Here is a 23,547-nt window from a genome sequence, read left to right as displayed (position 1 = left end):
TGTTTTTTCAGTGTTAAGAACCATGGAAAACTCGCTGCACCAATCAAGAACATTTCGAAGACACTGGTCAAGTTCGTTTTGATCGTTAGTACACGTAATTTGCCGGAAAATGACACAATCATCAGCAAACAAGCGAATATGAGTTCCTGGAGTAACCACATTAACAATATCATTTATGTAAATCTGAAAAAGCAAAGGCCCCAAGACGCTTCCTTGGGGCACCCCAGAGGTGACTGGGAGACAACTGGAGCTGCACCCATCGACTGAAACAAATTGCACTCTATTCGTGAGGTAATCTTGAATCCACGATATTAAAATGTCTGGAAGATTAATGTTTTTTAGTTTTTGAATCAGTTTTTCGTGGTGAACTTTATCAAATGCTTTGCTGAAATCCATAAATATGGTGTCTATTTGACCATTCATATCCAGTGTTTTAGCAAAGGTGTGTACTATTGTAACTAATTGTGTTATTGTAGAATAGCCCTTTCTAAACCCATGCTGAAAGTCGCTTAATATGGAGTGTTCTTCAAGAAATTTGTTAATATGTTTAGCAATAATATGTTCGAGCATTTTACAGCATGCGGAAGTTAAAGAAATAGGACGGTAATTTTGTAGTAATGTGCAGTCACCTTTTTTAAAGATGGGAACAACTCGAGCAGTCTTCCATTCAACCGGAAGTTTTGATGACAGCAGAGATTTTTTGAACAACACAAAAAGAAACTTCGCAATTATTTCGGCATAGCGTCGCAAAAATACATTGGGTAAATTATCAGGACCAGAAGAAGTTTTAGGTTTCAGTTCTAAAAGCAAAGCAAATACACCAGGGAGGCTAACAAAGTCAACCTCCGATACAGGAAAATTTGATGCGCTTTGTACAGTTTGTACACCTGCTTCAGAGAATACGCTGTGAAAAAAATAATTAAAATGGCGTGCAATGTCAATCGGATCAGTCAAAGTATCTCCCTCCGCTGTTATTTTTGAGATATGTTTCTTGCTGTCACTCAGGAAGTTCCAAAATTTACTTGGGTCATTTTTAACAAAACTGGGTAATGTTGTGTTAAAGTAGAAGTCTTTTGACTCACGAACCGCACGTTCAAGATTATTTTTAAGCGTTTCAATCTGACTTAACTGGTGGTTTTTTTTCTTAGATCTTTTAAGTTTTCGCTTCAGTTGAATAATCTTCCGCGTCATCCAAGGTGTGCGTTTGTGAACTTTTTGCGTTTATTCGGAACGAAGGCATTTAGACAATATTGACACATTTCGACGAATCGCTCCCACAGCTTGCAGACATCGTCATTATCATCGGAGCTCGATAAACAAGTTTCCATATGATCAATCACTGCGGCATCATCAGCCCTAGAATAATCCTTGAAACAACCAACGTGACTGGCTTTTTTGTTGTGGTAAGGGGACTTAACTAAATCTATCGATACGCTCACGAGGTGATGGTCTGAAATGCCTGTTTCGACCGATACAGTATGCATAGAATATTGACGGCTAGCAAATGATTAAAAGAAAGAAGAGAAAGAAAAGAGGCAAAGGGAAAGAGGCAAATGGTAAGAGGAGGAAGAGCGGCCTTTCGCCGTTCACCTCTTAAGAGAACCTGTAATATTTTTTTATATTTTTTTCCGCCTAAACTTAGGATAATCAGTGGGAGAAAGTGGGGAGCACTTCCGTCTATTGCTGATGGTCCCAAACCTCATGTGTCCAAATGGGTGTTTGGGTCCCGCAGTTGCTGATAGCGGAGAACACACGGAGGTATCAGACTCAACCTCCACCTGACGTGTAAGTGTGATTCGTTCGAATGTCGTACAAAAGTACTAGTTGAAGTGTGGGCAGCAGCAGAAGAGTGCGATTGGATGAGGCTATTTAATTTGGCAGTTAACATCCCGGTCATACCTTTGGCAAACGGGTTAAAAAACCGCTCAATAACTATTCGTATTGCCTTGTCCATAGCTGCGGCTACTGCGGCCGAAACTGGCTTTTAGAGGTGTGGACTGACGGGATGCGGCGGCTGCATAGCCTACATCACGCTCTTTAATTTCTGCTATTGCTTACGCTCGGGAACAATGGCGTTTCTCCGCAATTTCAAACACCTGCATCTCACGGTCTCGCGCGGGGCAATTACTGTCTGTAGCACTATGTGATTCATCGCACAAACAACACGTTGGTGCATCTACGTCGCAGTCTGACGTGGAGTGAGAGCCACCACAATTACAGCATCTCACTGAAGATTTGCAGGCATTAGCACTGTTCTCATATCTCCAGCAGCTTCGGCACTGCAGTGGTCTAGGTGTCAATGTCTCCACGTGGGACAAATACGGCCACGCCTTCACTTCAGACGGGCGCGCTAAACCGGCGAACGAAATAATGACGTTCTCAGTTGGAACACGATTATTACCCACTGAGCTATTGCATCTGTAGACAGAAACAACACCAGCCGGACAGGGCATCTTGAAAAAGGCCTCAGGAGTGATGTTGGTGGTAACCAATATGCGTGAAGGGCATGCGAGATGAGGAGGCACGAAAGCACGAATGGCGATGCTAACAAATCTCATGCAGTTGAGCAAATCATTGAGGCACTGAACAGAATGTCAGTCTTGCCAAAACGTCCAACCTCCGAGATGTCAACAAAATAAATAATAAACGTAGCGCCTTCTGGAAAATTCCGAATTCGCTCAACCGAATAGATCCACCATCTGTGGGAACGAGCGCCACTGGCAAGGCATTCACTCCGTTCCGAAGAAAGCACTCCAGGGTATTGCGACTCGGGGTCGAAGACGAGAGACTGACTCTTGGAGCAGACGAAGAGCAGACGAAAAGCTTTATACAGTATGTACATATAGCAACATACAAGTAGCGGTGCCTAAGAGTGCACCAGACCGACGTGGCATCTCTCTAACAATGGGCCGGTTCTGCCTTACACCCCTTTGGCAGGTACGAGGCAGGACCATTGCTGACTTAAATCGCGTCGCTTTCCTCTTTCGTAGCAGGAGAAGTCCAAGCTGTGTAAAACCGGTCTCCACGGCAACTGGTCGGCAGTTCTGTAGAATTCTGAAGGCTGCCAGTGGATTCTTCGTGGTGCTATGTGCCCCCGTACTCCTCAGTCCGACCCACGGGAACGGTTCGGCAGTTTCCTGGAACTTTGCAGGTTGTCACCAAACGCAACCATTTCAGATGAACGAGGGGGGGCATGGGAAAGCGCCTGGTGCCTCGATGTAGGCACGCAGTGTGGCACAACAAAGAGCGCCGACTCAGTGGGACAGCTAGCCACGAAGGCGAGCCCTGGCCGGGACTGGAGACCGGGACCGGAGACCGGCATTCACAGTCCCTGGAAAAAAAAAACGCACCTATAGAAGGAGCAAAGTACTACGAGCAGTTATATGGTGGTCAATCCCCTCTCGGATACGAGACAAGAGGATCACTTGGTTGCCTGGTCAAGCAGGACGGCGTCGCATAGAACAACACCCAGTCGAGCAGCCTCAACTTCTTGTGGCGCGCACTGTGTTAACGGGTCTTTGTCGAGTGTCTTACGGCCGCAAGGCGCGTAAGCTTTATTCCCTTCAACTTCTGAGCGTTGGCGACTGCCCCGTTAAAGAAGACGACATAGGCCACACATGGTGTTCCTGCGCCTTCTAAGAGTTGTCTGTTAATTCACTCTCATCTTTCCATCGGCTAGCCTTCTGGCTAGGTGTGTTGATAGAGCCCTGGAAAGGGCGGTGGTGCCAGTTTCACTATTTGCAGACTAAAACGTATTATTATTATTATTATTATTATTATTATTATTATTATTATTATTATTATTATTATTATTATTTTGCAACTGCGAAGTGTTCTTTTTTGACAAGCGTACATATGCCCCGTTGCAGCTTCGCTAGACTGTACTAGACTGGCATAGTATACAATCTAGCTTAGTGCTACATTCAGGTGGATGTCAGCCTCTCTGTATATTATTAGTGTCGTCCACTTGCGTGCGTTAAACTTCAGCCAGAATCTCTGGTCCCTGTGAACTAATTTAAGGGCGAATGAGCTCGTCCATTCGTTGCGCATAGCGTGGGTTGGTGGGAAGCTACGGTGGCACCATGAGTTTTCAACAACCGACGGACAGTACCGCAACATACTGAACTAAACAGTCCTGGACAGATCTGTGCCAGCTGGCTGGCTGGCTGGCTGGCTCACTGACTGATGCCCGCATACGACTACTTTAGCCAATGCTCAGGAGTCGGAATTAATTTCTGACTCCTTGGGGTTCTGCAACATACCCCGAAACACCTTAATACGCAGTGTTTCTGCATTCCGTCCCTGGAAGAATGCCGCCGCGGCTGCGAATTGCCGCAGCCACTGATCGACGGGTCCCTGGGAGAATGCCACAGCAAGAAGCATTAAATCTCTGCCGCAGGGTACAAGCATTTTCCTGGCCAATGAGGATGAGCTATAGCTTCCATGTAAGATGCAGATAAGCGAAGTAGAGTTTCGTGGCCTATGCGTACACGCATACCCGCGCTGGCCGACCATGAGTGCCGCGGCTGTCGAAAGATGAAAAGATTGCGATGGAAGCCCGCAGCCCACAAGGGGTGAGACTGGTTCACGGGCATGCCACCTGGCTTTCCAGAGCCCACTGCACCGGAGCAAGCGTTGCGCGTATTCTCCTTGCAAATGTGTCTGTTATGAATGAACGAATGCGACCACCACCTCATCGTACGCAAGATGTTAAGGGAGAAAAAGACAGCAAGCAATGGGGCCCGTGACGCATGCGGACACCGGCTTTTGTCGGCTTAATGCTCTGTGCGGCGATAACCACACAATGATGCCTGTGTCCGGTACATAATTTCCACGAAAAGCGCGCCTATTCTAAGTGCTAAAGGTCATATCCCGCGCGCCGTAACTGACACAGACACGCTCTGTGTGGTAAAGGCATTCGAGTATCCACGGAATGAGCTACGTCGACGACCTTCCTGCATCGTCGTTCTCAAAAGGGCTCTTTTTCTGCATTCACATTTGCAAATTAGTCAAATCGTTTAATAAAACACACGTTCACACTTAAAGTTCACTCTGTAGTACGCTCCCTCGCCGCAACAAGAGAAATAGACAACGTATTCGCTCCCGAATATCGTCGACGCCCTCTTCATATACGATTGCCGTAAAGAGAAAGGAAACATTTGCTTGATTTTTCGGGTTCACTTTCAGCTTTATTGTTTCATAACTGCTGCATTTATTTATATGTTTTATTCAGAAAGAGGTCCCCCAGTTAAAAACTGCAATGGGACCTATTCTTCTCTGGTGCATAAGAATACATTAACGAAAAGGCATCACTTGCGATTATAACGTAAAAATAAGTCATTCAGAAAGATATGGAATGTTAAAACACGGTAGCTTTGCATGAACATTTATATAATGAGTACTTGCAGGATACATGAAAAAGAAAACACATCGAAGTGATAATGCAGTTCACGAAGTAGCAGTGTAAGATCTAAGAGAAAGCTGGTACGATGATAATGACGGCGCAGATATTGCATGAGCTGGCGAATTATTCAGTATTGTCGCACTAACAAAACCAACAGGTGGCCGTAGTTGCTGCGCGATTTTGGAACTATAGAGGATTATTCTGTAAAGAAAATCTAGTATTGTTGGTGTTAACGTGGCTACTTCTCCCATTTACGTAACTTAAGTGCGAATTTTTAAGTAGGCTGTAGGTAACAATAATTTGGTTGTACCAGATAACTTGGTTTAGCATGACGGGGTTTATATAAGAGAAAATGGAGGTAACATGAGCGTTATAAAGAGCTGATGTACTCTTACGAACAAGGTTATTCTGGATGCGCAGCAATGGAGCTATATGGAAGCGGTATATGAGACCCCATAAGCTGATACAATAATTTGAACGGCTATAGATGAAGGCACCATACAATGGTGCTTTTTAGCACAAGAACTCGAAAATAAAAGAAGACAGGGAGAGGCAAAAGGAAAGACGAGCGCTACTCCAACTCCAGTTGGTGTTTACTCCAAGTAAACACCGACTCGCCCAAGAAGTTATCCTCAATATAATGACACTAGGCTACGCAGTTGAAAGTAATGTCTAGCCTTTAAAAGCAATCTGATGCCGTAGGCTGCCTACATTTTAAGAAGCGGGCACGCATGTATGTATAGATAATGTCATTCATTTAGGAGACGCAGCATCCAAAGAACGAAGTGCCTGGTCGTATGCAGAAGGCGCCTCTTATGTCAGACCGTCAAACCGAAGCTCCTCGCAAAACGCGACGTCTTCCACGAGAACCGCTCCCAAATCCTCCGCAACTTTTCTTTCGGTGTGGCGAGCGACGAAGATGTCACGACTGTCGCACTACGCGAGCCACGCACTGCGGACAGTCTCCGATGCGACGCAGGAGACCGGTTTATGCTCACTGCGCATCTCTGTAGCACAAGACGACAATGAGCGTTTCGTTTCGCGTTTTTGTTGCCGAAGCATAGGTGGCACAGTAAGTGGTCGGCTCCCCTGTAGTTTGCCTTCGCATTATCCGCAGGCGCACACTGCTGCTGGCCTATAGCAGCACACGTTGGGGCCAAGAATTTGCGTGCTTTGCATTACGAGCTTGAAGCGCGGAGGCACGGAGCACGAGTTACGTGTGCGACGACAACAGGCACCCCCCCGCAACTGGCCCAGTTTCTCTTCATCAGTGTCATCTCGTTGCTTCCTGCTGGTTCGACGGGCGCGACAAAAGTGTCGACACTCGTTGAATCGGCACCGTTGACTGAATGGTGGGCAGGTTTATGATTTGTTAGCCGCAGTACCGCATTCTCTTTTTATCGATGCAGATCGCGTACAATATTAACATTTCCGAATACTTTTTTATCGCGTTAGCTATATGCCTTATAAAATAGATGATTTCGAATTCGTTTCATCGCACCGTAATAACAATTATGCTGCATATGCACGAATTACCGCAATCTTAGTCATTGTTCTCACTACCTAAACTTTCGCCGAATTCGCGCAGCAGGCTGCGAAGATATAACTAAATTCATGATAAGAGTAATGGTAATCGTCCATAATGACAATGTACAACACGTGAAAATATTAGGAACTCGAGAGGATCCTATCGCTAAAGCAAAGCTGTGAACGGATCGCGCGCAGCTAACATTTTCCTATTCTGCACCACTATTCGGCTTCCTCACCTTCTCTGTCATTATATATGCACCGTAGCAAGAAGACCTGAAGCAACATAGAAAGACTGGTGTCCAATCTCGTAGCCACTGTTCCGCCATGTCATCGACATTTCGCATTTCCTGCAAAGCCGTGTTCTTTCACTTGTACGTATGGTCCTGTTGAATCTGATACCATCGCTTTAGGCTTATGAACATATTCAGTTACATATAGCAAGAAAGGCGCGGCGTCCCCGCGAAATTAAAACGTCAAGCGATGATGGTTGTCTGTGGTCAGTGCAAACAAACAGCTCGTCACAGCACAGACATAATCACGCTACGATCGCTGTCGTGCTTTCTGCATGTCGCGCTGTATGTCTCAAGCTTGTCGAGTCCTTCTCGTGCCGAAGGCATGGCCGAGGAGGCGACAGTGGCACTGACAGGCCGCTACACACAAAATCTAATAGCGTCCTCGATCACCTTGCCCCGGGGTTGCCCCGAAACCAGAATGGTGCGCCTTGCACCGCCGTGGTGGCGCACTGCGGAGGGTCAACATCGAGGACAAAACTGCACCCATTGCAGGGTGCTTGCATGCAGCGCTACTTTGCCCCTGGCGCGCAAGACGTGCGCAAAAACGCGCACGCGCACATTTTGTTGTTTGCAGGTGCTGAGCATCTGCGGCAAGCGCTCGAACCTTGACAAACTGCGTGCTCCGACATACCTGGTTGCAAGCAAACACCAATACATTTTATCATTAATCCTGACGACCCGTTCAACGAACCTGTCCACTTTCGGCCGCTCTTCACCACATTGTTTTTAGACGAGGTCGATCAGCATGTCGTCTTCGCTGTCAAACGAACTTGCAAAAAGCTCATCGATTGCGGCAACTAGCAGCGCTTCCTTTCTCATTGCCGACATCTCCATTAGCTAACTCCTTGAACTCCGTTGCAACCGCAGCTATCGGGCCAGAGCGTCCGCGCTCTGCAGTCGGCAGTGCGCGCGCGCGTCCCGCATTGCTTGCTGGGATTGCACCCCGGCGCACCGCCGATTTTCTCGGTGCGAGACGGGGCAACAGAAAACCGCTCCAGCACGGTGCGCTTCCGGTGATCGAGGATGGTCGGTGCGCACCGGTGCGGTTGATCGAGGATGAAAGTGCGCACCAAGGCGCCCCGGTGCGCACCGGTGCGGGTGATCGAGGACGCTATAAGCTGCTGCGCATGATGGGTGCGCCTCACGCGGCGCGTACGAACGCGAGCGATGAAAGTGCGCGAGTGATTAACCCCATTCCTCTCGGAGCGCGGGCGAGGCGAAAGAGAGCAAGCGACGAGTAGGACTCTGACCCAGATGAGCGGGCGCTGACGCACGCGCACACCGCAGTCGGCAACGTCATCTCCGGTGGCGCGCGTGTCCCTCTTGTTCGCGCGCGCAGACGACCGCCGGGGCGACTCGGGCTAAATATGGAAGCAACAATAAATACTCAGGCTACACTGTGTCCGCGTACATGGGAACGCTGCTGCCTCTCTCTTAGCGGGCATGCCCGGGAAGCGCGTAAGGTGTGCACAAATCACTTAATTATACTGTGAGACGCAATGAAGTTCTGTGGACAGAGCCCTTCGCAATAGCTACGCTTGCTGATATCTTCTGTCTGCGCCTGGAATCCGAAACATACGCCGGCAAGCGCTTTAGTTTTCACGTAACAGTATTTGCGTTTAGATATATTGTATATAGGTATGAATGTGTTGGTATTACATCGCAACCGACTAGCGCACGACAACACGGGGACGGTGGAACTGAAGTGCCGCCCCGTCAATCTCACCATACATATCTGTGTTGTGAGCTGCATGGTCTGCTATATTTTTCCGCATCTTTCCGCGCAGCAAGCCTAGCCTAGCAGGCGTACCTTCTAAACGCGAGCGTTCGCTGCCTTGGGCTATTATATAATATTGTCCATTGCTAGTAATGTCCTACAGCGATTGTTGTATCTGCCGGCACAATGTTCCAACTGCGCTTGCCATGCAGTATACACGCGTGTAGCGACAGCGCTATGAAACACTGCTAAAGCGTTCCACGTACTTTGTGCATTATGCATATATCACAATGACTTTCTGTGCATAGGTCATAAAAACCAGGAATGTGCAAGAGAATATCATTGCTATCTGTAATTGAACGTGACACTGCAGAAACGAAACAAGGACGCCTTGTCTTTCGGCAATCTCTTTCGGAAAGTGAATCCGCCCCACCTAACTCCCTGCATATGCTCTGAGAAGACAGAAAGTAAGAAAGCAAAGAGCTATTAAAGCAAGCAAGCAAGCATATCCAGGGTTTGCAGTCCCAGCTTCAGCTCTAGTTGGCACGTTTCTTCAGCTGTTACTGGCTCATGTGACAGCGATTCCGATGAAGTGCGTTTGCCTGGTGTTACAAAATGACCTTGATACATGTGAACACCAGGAGCTCTGGAGTTATTATTCGCATTTATGCGCAAATACATTCGCGAGCCATGACGTTATTGTTGAGAAACTGCGAACGTAACTGCTTGCGCTCTCTCCTCGGGATGCACGTGTCACGATGAATCAGCAAACATCTGCAGGCAATAATCCTTATGGGCAATGCATTGGCCGCACGCTGGATGGCACGCCGTTCGTAACCTGAAAATGCCGTCCTGCGGCAGGCGTACACGCGTGTGCACCTGTCGGATGCTGAAACCTGTAGCGTTTGCAGCTAGCTGTCAGTTCAATTCAATTCAGTTTATTGTTGTCTTCATATATCAAAAGCAGAAAAGAGAATCGGCATGCATGAACTGTTCCGCAGAAAAGTAAACAAACACGGAAACACTGTGTGGATCCGCGTATACGCCTTAGGTATACGCCGTAGGTACCGTAACCGGCCTGTACACTCTATGAAACCAGATATAACGTGGTCAGGTCACCAAGTCCATAAAGCGGAGACGACAGCAGAGGAACTCGGTGACTTCCCCAAACGTGACTGAAACATTCGCGAGGGATGCGCGCTTAATTAGAAGGCGTGCCTGCATGCTCACAGTGTGTCTGGTCGTCGTCGCAGGAGCGGGACGCGTGCGCCGTGACACCGAGGACTTCGAGTGCCCGTTCCCCGACGGGATGTTCGCCAACCCCGACACCTGCCGTCGCTTCTACATCTGCTCGGGCGGCACGCCCTTCAGCCAGGCCTGCCCGCCCTCGCTCTACTTCGACGATGTCAAGAAGTTCTGCACATTTAAGAACAAGGAGCTTACCTGCGGACCAGTTGAAAGCAGTGAGTAAATGCTTTCCTATATTGTGTTCTCACCTGCTCCCGGCGGACCTCGTGCTGAGGACCTCGTGCTGCACAATGCTGTTCTAAGCCCTCCCTATACAGTCAGTATAGCGCATCCAGAACGTCGTTTTAAAATGCATTTCCAGCCTGCTCATAATCAATTTATTATGCGAGTGTTTTTATAGCAATCAATAACATTTCGGCCCTTAGTAATTAGCTCCCTCTATCTTACTCCTTTTTATTTTACGAGCAAGGGTGTTTTTACACCGGTACGTCGTCCATGGCTATGGCCCTACGCCTGGCAACTCTCAAACTTACAGTGTTGCTGGGCGTGACCTTCGTGAAAGGTTCTTCAGCTCTCAATAGAATGACTGATATCGCTACCTAAACTGTCTGCAGTCGTGAGAATATTAGGCCGCTGTTTTCGATTTCATGTACAGAGACGGCCACTCCTCGTTGTATTAGACCATTTAGACAGTCGACCGAGAAGGCGCCCCGTCACGTCAACTCACAACTTACCAGGGTTTAGGGCACTTCTGCGTTTTTCGAAATTGACATAAGCATCTCCGTGCAATGCACTTTCTTGCGCGCAGTTCTTTCTTTTTTTCCTTTTTTTCTTTATTTTGCCCTTGCCTCCGCCTACACCACAGTAAATAGAGCAGGATAACGGATGATAATCTTGTTATTCGTTCCTTTCTCTCTTACTTGTGATCTTTCTACGTATTTATTTATTTATTTATTTATTTATTTATTTATTTTGAACGTGGCGGCTAAACACACAAAGGTAAAGCATAGTATCATTGATATATTCAACATCTACACGGCCCGAATGCCTGCCGCTGGCTCTTTGTCTCGATGTGCAGTCTTGTTAGTCGGAATACCCATAAATGTTCCGCACCTTGGTATCAGAATATGACTGCTGACTGCCTTGAATCCACACAACTAGGAGTAAAAAGCACGTAAATATCTATTTTTCTTCAATGAACCAGCAAATTATATGAACCTGCAAATTTTCTGAACCTGGTAAGAAGTACATAGGAAAAACAGGACGGTGTCTCAATGAGCGCTTATATGAGCATATTTTAAATGTGAAAAATTACCATGACGGTCATCTGTCTGTTCACTGTCATGAATGGTGATTGTGTGGTTCTGGTCAAGCACAGAGATAAGACATGCGCGAAATTATAGAGGCACGCGCTATCAGTCAGAGTCGCCAAAGCGTGTAAGCTCTGTAACAGGTCTATCGACCTGTCAGACGAAGAAACGGCCTTTTTGGAAAGCTCGGTTTGATGTATTGATCAGGTGTGGCGCTACTGTGTGTGGTGTATAAAGGCGGTTTCTTCTGGGAATAAACTGTTGAACTTTACGCAGTGTATTGTCAACATCTCCCTGCTGTCTTCATCCGCTGGGGCTAAAGATATTATTCAAGTTAGAACCTGCAAAACCAAAGATTGCAGAAGAGGAGATGCAAAGAAAGCTGCGGTGACCTTTATGCCGTGGAAAGCACTCTGCTAACCGAGATGTGCACCCAGTGAAATACTAGAGGAGCCGTATTTAGGGAATTAAATCTAATACTAGTGACTTACGGGACCAGAATTGTCGGCTGGGCTTCCAATTAAAACTTGGGCGGCGTGTTCTCTCTCGCGGACGCTTCGCGTGTACACCGCCTTCGGCACGGTCGGCGTCGTGCGCCACGGTCCGAGGACGTCGGGAGGAATAGCAGCGGTCAGAACATCGCATTCGAAACGACGAGGTTTTTGTTCCACATTCCATTTGCGGCATTCCTTTAATCAGTGCAACTCTGCAAATTATGCGTCTTCGCATTCGGTAAACCGATACTCCCTCCAAACGAAAATTCCATCGCTGCAGGCTCTTATATTTTAAAAAATTAAACATAATTTCCTGTCACTGCGGCGTTATCATATAGGCGGTTTGTGTTGTAAGGCTTTCAGGACCCTTAACATCGCTTCGCTCTTTGTATAAGAACGTGAACGATTCGAAGACAACGTGTGTTCCAGAAAGTGTGTTCTGTGTTCGAGTATCCGTGTTGCTCACCAAAGCAAGAATACTTGCTGAAACGTGGCAGCATGTGTTGCAGGCAAAACAATGGACCTCTTGCATAGTGCTGACAACCCTGTGCACATATTGCGTTTCGACCACCATGGGGAAGAGTACAGTGTACCAGAAAATATTCTACTACACTGTAGCGCGGGCGAGCGCGTATAGTTTGTGGGCCGCGCAGGCTCCGCTGCAGGAAGCGCCGATCGTTCGTTCGTATTTCGCACTGATTGTGACAGTGAAGTGCAGCAAGCGCACACAAGGGGGCTCTTGACACTCGCGAACTGCAGCGTCTTCGTAAGATTCGCGTCACTCGGTTAAAGCCACGCAGGCGACAGCACTCGCGTTTCTGAAGGATGATACGACGAGCAGCGGCGGCTGCCACAAGCTGACCCGATCGTGTGGACGAATATTCTATAATTACGAGGCCACTTTGGCCGTGCTAGATGAAGGCGCTTGATTACTACGCCAGTACGTAAGATATCGCAAGATGACGCGCTTCACTTTTCGCGAAACTCGCTCTGAGAGAATCAGGAATGACGCAACACTGAACAAAAGTTCTAGCTCCTGCAGTTAAAGCAGTTGAAGCCTCTTCACGTCACTACTATTACATTGTAGTAGGCAACGACGCGTCCATGGCGCAAGCATGGGAACATGCCAAAATATATTCTGCCTATCGTTTTGCGCTGAACCAAGTTTGCGTCTGTAAGCAATGTTATGCAGCGAACAGGCTATGTGTACGTCAGAACACCTCAGCTAACTCAATGAGCCTTGTAGCAGAGCCCGTACGGCCCACAAACCCAATATAGGCAAAGTGTTGTCGGCATTGTGCAAGAGTATAGCACTGGTGCTCTTTTGTGCACCGTGAATAGTGATTCGGTTATAAGCAGCCGCTAAATCATGTCACGTGTACGCTGACGGCCGTGTTGTGTCATAATTCAAAGTTAGGAACAGCCGAGTATCCGCGTACTTCGACAGGTATATCCTGCAATGTCTACACCTATGCCTACACCGCTTGATCCCTCGATAAACTGTTATTGCTATCCATTACTGGATTGTTTTGTTCCAGATATTATTTTTATACAGCTGTGCACATTGTCGTATTTATAATTGTGTTTAACATGTGCAACTTTATGTTCCCTTCGGAATGTGCCCCTTTTCTTAGTGGTATGAAAACACGATAAGTAAACAAAATCTTTTTCTTTTTTTTCGTTCCTTCACGGCAACTTCTTCACGACCACGACTGCGTGCTGAGGCCGTATTTCGCAACGAGCCATTTCATTTTTCATTATCCTTTTCTTCTCGCGCCGAGTAACCGATCATGGCGGTAAATATAGCTCGGCAACGTCTAAGCCAACGACGAACAGGACGAAAATAATGGGCAGTGAAACAAATCGTGACGAAATACGAACCCTAGTACAACTTCAGAGCTACGAAAACGCACTGCAGATTGCATGTAATTACTTTTTTTTTCATTTCTTTTGCAATCACTCTGTGTTTTTTTTTTTCGGGGTTATTTTCATTTCGTGCCGTTGCTTTCTTCCCCCTTTATTTTCGTCTCTCCTTTCCTTTCTTTTTTCTGCAATGCTTTTCTCTTGGCTTCTCATGGCCAAAATGCCAATGCTTCGCAGCTAATAAGAGACACTTTAACGAACCAACAAAAGTCCGAAGAAAACAGCTAACATGCAGAACGAGAAAGTCTGGTGTGCCACAGATGCCACGCTTCTTTTCCAGCAACCACGGAGCGGCCGAAGCACGACCCGGACACTGCGCCCAAGTGCGATCCGTCGACATGCGTGCTGCCCGAGTGCTTCTGCAGCGCCGACGGAACGCGCATCCCTGGAGACCTGGAGCCCAAGGACGTGCCCCAGATGGTGCTCATGTCCTTTGACGGCGCCCTCAACAACATGAACTTCCCGCAATACCGGGCCCTGCTGCACAAGGAGCACCGCAAGAACCCCAACGGGTGCCCCATACGCGCAACCTTCTTCCTGTCGCACGAGTACACCAGCTACTTCAACGTGCAGAGGATGTTTGCCGACGGCCACGAGTTTGCCTCACTGGGAGTCACGTGAGTGCATTATACGCTCGAGCGCGCACACTCTGAGCCGCTGATGACTTCGACTATATATGCAATAAAAGGAGCGACGCCATCGCGAAGCGAGTTTGCGAGCGCCGTATGACATTTAGCTAACATTTGTAATAGTGTCCGCAAACAGTTGCGTTTCTAGCTTGTTGAGACATCTCTAGTAAATGGCTACGAACATTACCGTCAGAACGGTTAGAAATATCAACTTCCTTACAGGTTTATAGACGTCTCGCTACTCAGTTTGTAAATGTCTCAAGTGAATGGCCGTGAAGCGCACCACTTAAAGGGGAATTGATTGACGCATTCACTTTATTGAATGAGAAGAAGAAAAAGATATCGTAAGAAGCCAACAAACACTTATGAGATGACTAATAAAAATCGGGCCACTCGGTTAACCCCCTTTCTTCTCGCTTAAGAAAAAGAGACATTTTGTTACTCCTAAGGGCAACCTCGGGGGAAAAAAAGAGGCATTAGTTAAAACAAGAGGGACACTAATTACATCATATGTCTGCGTACACTTTCCTCAACGCCGGTAAGAAAAGATTCCCGATCACCGCAATGTTTACGGTAATCTTTACGGCAATGTTTCAGGCAATGTTCACGGCAATGGTCGCCGTTCGTTAATAAATCTCGTGCTATGTCTTGCGGCTTTCGAGGCACCCGGTCTATTTCTGCCGTATTTTACTTAGTGGTGTCGTTACAGCCGGCACGAAGGTCCACAGACGGCAGCCATTGAGCCTGCAGGCATCTCACCACAATACTCGGCTAACACACGTGTTAATTGTTCGCATCCTTTTTCCCGTATGCGGCGCGTTCTTACTTTATGGAGTATGTGCAGATTTTTTTTTTTCTAGCTCGAAAGTCTGCTTGCTAGCACAAATGGTTATGTTAAAATAAATAAAAGCCACATAGTAATTTCAGTTCACCCTAACTTATATTGATTTGAGTTCACTATTGTATCGTTGATCACTATTTAAGAACGTCTAAAACGAGTCAGCTGCACAGCGGGTTCATGTGCGCTCGACATCGCCGCAACTGCCTTCGGTGATCTCACAGGGAAGCGGCGAGAGCTGCGGGAGGCCGCCAGTTCACCGGCAAATGTCGCGCCAGAAGGCAGCAGCGTGCACTGAGGCTACGATCATAAGGAGGCCTGTGCGGCCGACGCGATATCAGCACGACGAGAAAGAGAAGATGCATGTCAAAAAACTCGGAGGCCCTATACAGGGTGTCCCACGTAACTGGAGCCAAACGTTAAAGATATGCAAATTCCACGTAGCTGGAAAAGCAATGTTGTTTGCCGTCGCTTGGAGATATTCGGATTTTTGTTTCATTCCGCCTAATTCGATAGTCTTCATTAAATAATCAACTTCTCAAATATCATAAATACATTAAAAGTGTCAATGAGAAAATTGTAGAGTAACATGAAAAACTCTCGATACAGCTTTCTGATGCTCAATACGTGCTGCATAAAAGTGTTTTTCTGAGCGTGAGACTTGCCCGCAAATACACGCAAGATTTCCGCGCGGCTGGCCGCTCGAGTCTCTTTGCGTGTGTTCGCGCGTTCGCTCCTCGGCGTGCTGTAATATATAAATACGAGTATACTTTTTTTTTACAGTGAAGCTGTTTATGGCTAGGGATCCGTGCATTTTTCTTCTACGTCAACAAATACTCAGGTCCCACGCAAACGCGCTCGTGGCATTGCTTACGCGTATGTCGTCGTCTTCTTCCTCAGCTGGCTCGTCGGTGTCCGTCGGATATGCATTTTCATTAGATTAGTTGTCAATAGGCACCATTTTCAAGGTCGGTAGACTCCTAGGTAGATAATAAATGTTTCTCAAAGATTTGCCGCTGTGCGACCCGCGTCGGCCATGCCTACGTTCGCACCGCACTCTTTTTGTCGGCGTTCCAAGCGCTTGGGTATATAGTTTCCTTTCCTTCCGCTCTCCCGTGGTGACGGTGGTGTAGAAATGTCACGTGTGTCTAGTTTCCTCCGGCTCCTCGGGGCGGCGCTCCCGTCGTCCATGCGAATCTATATAAAACTTAGTACCCTTCCACTCTGTGAAGGAGGATGACCAGCGAAGCTTTGACATGGGCACTTTAATTGCGAACTGCACCTCCGCTGCGGGTCGGCCCGGCATTGCACTGTCTTCGGGATCGGCGCACGTATACGTGGGCCGATCCCATATGGGGAGTTTTGCGTCTACACACGGACACGATCCTGGGGAAACTAGCCCTTAACAGCTTCGCTGTAAGAAACCAGAGAGACAAGTTGCCATTCTCCCTTTGGAATTTCCCTTCTGTCGTCGAATTAGGGAGGCCGCGTATAGTCCGAACTCCCGAGGAGCAACGCGCCTGCGCATTAAGTAGCTTCTCCGCCTTCGCAGAGTGGAATGGCTCATGATTTGTCCATTCGAATCACGGGAATTTATCCGCGCTGCGCGTTCCTGCGCCTAGCGAGATCGCCCACACGGCAAGCAGATCAAGGCTCGAGCGCATGCCATACACGGACGCGCCCACTGCGTTCACTGAGCCGTGAAATGCAGGCGTCCGTGGGACCATTGCGCCGAGCCCTGCTTATTTTTGCAGTGCGTTAATTTCTAGCCCCTATCGAAAGGAAAGGTTGTGCAAGGGTTGTGAGAAACATGCAGCAGGGCGCTCCTTTCGGGAATGAGTGCAGAGCAGTTCGGTGTCGAAACAAACGAACCGAAATCGTTTTGCGATAGAGGGGCCCACGTCAAGCCCAGGTGCGATGCCGCATAATGTCATGATTTCATGTTGATTTTACTGTTACAAAACGATGTATTCAAGCATTTGCACGAAGAATGTCAGTGAAGTTGTTTTCATGTGTGCGTTAGTGCATGTGGTTGAGTGGACTGCTTTCTTATATGTGAGCTATATCTCTCCTGTGGACTTCATTGTATACTCCATTTTTCTACGTTCGCTTGAATGTTAACAAATTGATAGCGCGAGCAAAAAATGATCGCACAGAAAACCACAAGACGAGCACTGAGGTACAAATGCTTTTACACGATTGACATGGTCTAGATGTACGACATTGAAAAATTGTAGCATCTTAGTTGATAAACAAGCATTAGGGTGTACTCATGTGGTTGGTATATTCTTACAGGCCAGAAGTATCGGGGGCCATCTCCACCTCCTATATATTTAATTTAGTTTATTTTCCTTTATGCTCTTTATTTCCCGCCTAATGAAATGAATCTCCATGTTGCGACCTTTGAGGTGAAGTTAACATTTCGTTTATACTTCAAAATATGGAAGTGAGGGTGCAGTATGGAGCTCTCTGTCATGTTTCATATTATACTAGGAGAATTCATATTATATTATACTAGGAGAATTCCCGCAAACTTTAAAGTAGAAGAAATCGAGAAGCAGACATAGACAAAGCGACAGGAAGGTGGCTGGACTAACAACTTGGGGACGTCGTTTTCATGAATGAAGTTCAGTTGTTAGTCCAGCCACCTTCCTGTCACTTTGCCTATGTCTGCTGCTAGGTTTTTTCTACTTTCAAGTTTGCTGGCATTCTCCTAGTATAACCATCTACCAACTAGCCCAACAAGCCACTCTCATTTTTCATATTGTCTTTTCGAGAAGTTCTCAATACTGGAACCTGCATCCAAAGAGCCCATCAACGTTAGTGACAGTTCAGATCCGCTGTTGTGTCAACCAAAATGCCTCTTTTATAAACCACTTTGCAAATAACAGTTCAAATCCACAACAGACAGCCCGTGTGAACTTGCTCCTGTCAAAGAGAGGGAAAAACCCTGAATGCGCGATAATCATTCAACAAAACTGTCGCTGCAAAGAGGCGTGCCAACCTCTGATAATTTCAAATATTCGGACAGCACATCCGCCCTTTCTCGTCTTCCCGGCATCGCGTTATTTTCTTTCCAGCTTAAATGTACAGCAGCACATCACGCTTGATAATGTATTGTTAAGGCGTAACATCCTTCTGTCATGTTTATCAAGAATACACCAGACAAATTGGAAATGCTGAGGGAAACAATAAGGCACATTACTGAGATAACAAATAAATACTTATTGGTGATCTTGATGCACTTATGCGGAATCCAGAAGCGAAAGAGATTTGCAAAAAGGTTGGGAGGCCAGCCTGAGCTGTAGCTTAATCTGACCTGCACTGGGGAATCGGAAGAAAATGAGCAATGAAGAGATGGAAGTGCGCGTACTACAGATGCAATTGAAATCTGCGGTATGCTTGTGTCTATAACCTGGGCGATCTCGTACCCAGTCCAACTAGCTCAGTTGAGAACCACCTTGTTCGATGTGATGTCACCCTCACTTGCCAGCCATTCATAGCAACAAAGTTGTTCGATCGTACAATCGGCATTTGCACGTGTCGTGCTACATCATGTTGGGGAAATGCTGCACAGTCAGCGAGATGCGTTAATACACGTTTCCTCGTTGTGCAGGCACCGCGGCCCCGAGAGCTGGTGGTCCAGGGCCAAGTACGAGAACTGGACCGAAGAAATAGTGGGCATGCGCGAGATCTTGTCCCGCTTCGGCAACGTCTCCAAGGAGACCGTACTGGGCATGCGTGCCCCCTACCTGAAGCCAGGCGGCAACACCATGCTCAACATGATCTACGACTTCGCCTTCGCATACGACTCATCGTTCGCCGCGCCACCCAGCAAGACGCCGCTGTGGCCATACACGCTCGACCACCGCATCCCGCACCACTGCGTCAACAAGGGCTGCCCTACGCACTCGTACCCGGGCGTGTGGGAGGTGCCGCTGAATACGCTGCACAGCGAGGAAGGCACCGGCGGTCAGTGCGCGCTCGCCGACCAGTGCGTATTTCCAGATGACGAGGACACCGTGTTCGAGTTCCTGCTCGAGAACTTCCTGCGCCATTACCGCACCAACCGCGCCCCGCTGGGACTCTATTTCCGCGTCAACTGGTTCACCGACAAGATTAAGACCAAGGCGCTGCACCGGTTCGTGGACCACATACTCAAGAACTACGACAATGCCTGGTTCGTCACCATGCAGCAGGCCCTGCTGTGGATGCGCTCGCCGAGGCGCGTCGCCGAGTTGCGCGACTTCGAGGCGTGGGCTTGCGCCAAGCGTGAGCCGGCCTGTAACCTGCCGACTACGTGCGCGCTGCCCTTCGCGGATGAGCACTCGTACGGCGAGCTGCGCTACATGGAAACGTGCACCGCGTGCCCCGCGCGTTACCCGTGGATCGGCAACTACGGCGGCCAGCAGGTCGGCAAGATGATCATGGACGAAGTGGCCGAGCAGAACCGGCAGTCGGCCGTCGAAGGCTCCGGCAGCGATGAAGACTACAACGTCACCAGCGCAGCAGCCTAGTTGGCTTGTCGCGTGCGCGCCACAGGCCACCGAGGACACTCCGCGAGTGTGCGAGCTCCTGACACCGGAGGAACTCGAAGCTGTAGATCGATGCTCTCACAGAGTTGGGCCGCTTTCGCCAAGAGCGAAGCTGTGAAATGGAAGAAAAAGCAAGCTCCATGTGTCATCACAAATTGTGACAGTGTTTGGATAGCTGCTTAACTTTTGGTAGCTACAAGAAAGCTCACTAAATCCGCAATTAAAAAAAATTCGCATTACAGCTTTATTACATCATTACAGAAAAGTAAATAAATAACCGTATAAAAGGAGTGGATTGCCACATCTTGAAGTCATCGAGGCCCCTCTTTGGCCAAGAAAGAGACTGTGAAAAAAATTTGGCATCCAGTTGAGAATTATCCAGTTCTAAGGTTACCTACCCTTTTGCACTGAACAAATAGTGAGGGCATTTTAAAGGAGTCAATTACCAGTCTAGCCCGATTTATGGCTTGTTTGCTTCAGTGCCCCTTTAAGAGTGAAACGCCGCTCACATCCTTTGTTCTCTTAACGACACGCGGGCAGACACCGTCAAAGTTCGTCCCAACCGCGCTCATGCGGCAATGAATGGATGTTCGATGTTGGATTTTAATTTCATTGACAATCTAAGGACAACACTGGCATCTAGCTGCTATGTGCGACTGAATACAATTGCTTATCAGATAGGTAGTTAATATCACGTCGATGCACAAGAGCCCATGGCTTGAGTTCACTTAACAGCCCGTTAGTCGCAATGCGAGATACACTTGAAATACTAAGCGCCGAGAAACACACCGAGTGTCATGGTTACTATCAAACCTCACCCGGATATGTGGTATCCTGAGATCAGAGCGAAAGCATGTCCGGTATAATAAGAACACAAATTCGCAGCAAATGCCATCGTCGTCCGATACGCCTCTCTGCTAAACACGCACAAAGCAGTAAAAAATTTAAGCACCAACATATGTAACGATGCCAGAAACAAACTTCAACGTTTCTCTCTGCTGCCAAGCACTAGCTCGTTGCGGATGTGCAAGCGAGCGTACCGAACTGCGCCGCGTAAACAAGAATACGAGCCGCCGAAGTGCTCTTAAGTACCGCACCGCTTACTATTACGATGGGCACTCTTTCAGTGACTGTCTACTTAGCGTTCCAATCCGTGGCCCCAGTGTCATTCCGCAGGGCGCAAGACGCACTTTAGCACGCTGTGTTTGTGCAAAACAGCAATGCACGGCATGAGCTGCACTCAATGCCAACAATTTGCTGCAGATTCTCGATAACACGAACCACTAGGCGTCACACAGAGATACGGTTTCTTTAAGGCGAAGATTGTACGCGGCACTGGAGAAGGCCATGCCAGAACTTGGGGAAGAAAGTGTATTATCCCGAAATCTATATCAGCTAATATTGTGCTAAAGTACAATAGTTTTGTCGTCCTTGTCACAAATAACTGCCCACAAACAGACATATCAAGCGTGCTAAATGCGCGGTTTCAAGTTTCAGTGGCCCAGCCACATCAGAACTTTCGCTGGCATGGGGACAAATTGACTGTGGAAGTTCTGCCTCGCCTTCAGGACAGGAGACCAGGGAATGCGCCGCCCGTTCTCGTTCGCTCGCTGTATACGCGGTACACACTTTGTTGCTTTGTTGTTGCTCGTGTACTTCGTTTTGTAGACCCATAATCATAATTTATCCTGTTTGAGAATATGTGCGCATTTTGCTCATGTCCACATGCATAGTTCTTGTTCTTTTTAAGTTTTCATAATGCTCACTATTCATCAATACATTACCTTTCATGTGTGCGTCAGTGCTGTGTACAAAGCTCTGTGTTGACATGTTACCGATCGAGAACAGAACGTTTTCTCAAATATGTCCTATTCTCTGTGCCTATCGAGCCACCGTTGCACCACGCATACCGCCTAACAGGTTGAGCTGTACTGTGAAATTTCAATTTTACCAACATCTACATGAACCTTTCACAGTGCTCGAAACACAACTCAGAACTTGAAAGAAAAAAACTTTAATCCAGCTGAGAGTAGCACCACCCTACAAAGAAACTCGCATAGGCTTCCTCTGCAACTTCGTGCTACTGTCGAATGAAAGACCATTTTTACTTTTCAATAGGAGTTCATAAACCTTGCGGCATTCCCGCACAGCTGGTGAACTTGCAGTTACTTGTTATATGAAATGTATTTTTTTTCTTTTTGCTTCAAGTTCCTGGATTACTGCCTTCTTTCTTTTTTCAGAAATGCCTTATCGAGGGTCTTCACGTTTCTCAAATGATAAATGAAACATCACCGCAACAACCGCTGAGGGCATGACGAGCTTCATTTGTGTACATCTTTTTTGTCATTCGAATAAATTTCGTGTCTTTACTTTCGGCACAATATATCCCACACTATAGCGCCACCTCCTTCGCATTGGCTGCGCCATCACATGCCCAACGACGCACGCAATTGGCCACACGTTCGGTCAGCCAGATGGCTGCCGCGTGACGTCTGCAATTACGCACTCAGTAGGCACACCTTTAGTAAGCCAGAACCGCGGAGCCGCTGTGGTGTCGAGGAAGCGTGCTCGCCTCGCAACCCGGAGGCTCGGGCTCCATTCCCCTTCAGGCCGAAATTTACCAAATTATCTTTTCAAAGGCATTAATTTACTTTGTTCACAAGAACCTCCCTGAGAAATTTGACACCGATCCGAGCATATTTTTACGTGGCTTTACACGTTGCGCCATCGGCAATTTTTGGTACCATTATTCGGTCACGCCGCCGAATACGACAGATTTTCGCGTAATGGGGCATTTAATGCTCTCGCATTAAAATGTGAAAGAAAAAGCTTCAACGTAAGTACCGTTATGTTTTCCCCCCTTTTCGCTCACTGTTGCACCATACGAGATTGACAACATATAACCGTAAACAAGCAAGGGCGCTATAACATAAAGCTATTCCAAACTTTTCTCTTCCAATTCTGCAATCAACCCTCCACGATTGGTCAAAAAATTTTGAAGCCACTACCCATGCGCCTGTCTGTCACACGATGTCACGAAAACCACGAAAACGCCCCATATAATATGTGTGGGCACGCTGACTATGCATGATTAAACGGAAAAACAAAAATAATTTCTGATTCGACGCCTTTCTCGCCATTAGCGAAAAAGGCGTTGTTTGGCCAATTGCTACCGGTCAAACTTCTTCGGGCTGCACCCACTTTGCCAGTCTGTCATGCGACGTCACAATACCGCGAGAACTCACCACGTCAAAGTGAGGTGTACAAGTTAAAGACGCATAAGTATGCCGAATAAAATTGAAAGTTTTTTTCTGAATAGCCGGGCACTGCCCCGGCCGCTCCGAAAGGAATAGAAGATGGCTGCCCGCCGATCGCTGTGTCACTGGCTACTCGAAGCTGCAGGGAAGTACGGATTTATTTGCCAATAAAAGATTTCGCGTGACCGTATAACGTTATCGAGACCTTTCAGCACGTATGCAACGTAACTCTATGCAAATGAGGGGAGGGGGGTACTTTACGAGTAAAAATGTGAATAACGCACACCATTCGCTATAAAAACACCTAAACCCACAAAAGACAAATGAAATAAAGTGTATTTTAGAGGCACGCCTGTGCGATACACCTCT

General features: G+C 47.5%; 1 protein-coding gene across 1 annotated transcript in view; it reads left to right on the top strand.

Annotated features, from left to right (window-relative positions):
• Positions 1–22,290, top strand: part of Cda4 (chitin deacetylase Cda4) — a 129,582-nt gene extending 107,292 nt beyond the window's left edge. Inside the window, exons 2-4 of the mRNA XM_050182552.3 lie at positions 10,198–10,407; positions 14,200–14,536; positions 19,003–22,290. Coding sequence (XP_050038509.2) covers positions 10,198–10,407; positions 14,200–14,536; positions 19,003–19,903 — 1,448 coding nt within the window. The 3' untranslated portion in view covers positions 19,904–22,290. The remainder of the gene's footprint in view (positions 1–10,197; positions 10,408–14,199; positions 14,537–19,002) is intronic.
• The last annotated feature ends 1,257 nt before the right edge of the window (positions 22,291–23,547 follow it).

Source organism: Dermacentor andersoni, chromosome 4 (assembly GCF_023375885.2).
Source record: "Dermacentor andersoni chromosome 4, qqDerAnde1_hic_scaffold, whole genome shotgun sequence".
Classification (NCBI taxonomy): Eukaryota; Metazoa; Arthropoda; class Arachnida; order Ixodida; family Ixodidae; genus Dermacentor; species Dermacentor andersoni.
This window is presented reverse-complemented; position numbering and strand designations above follow the sequence as displayed.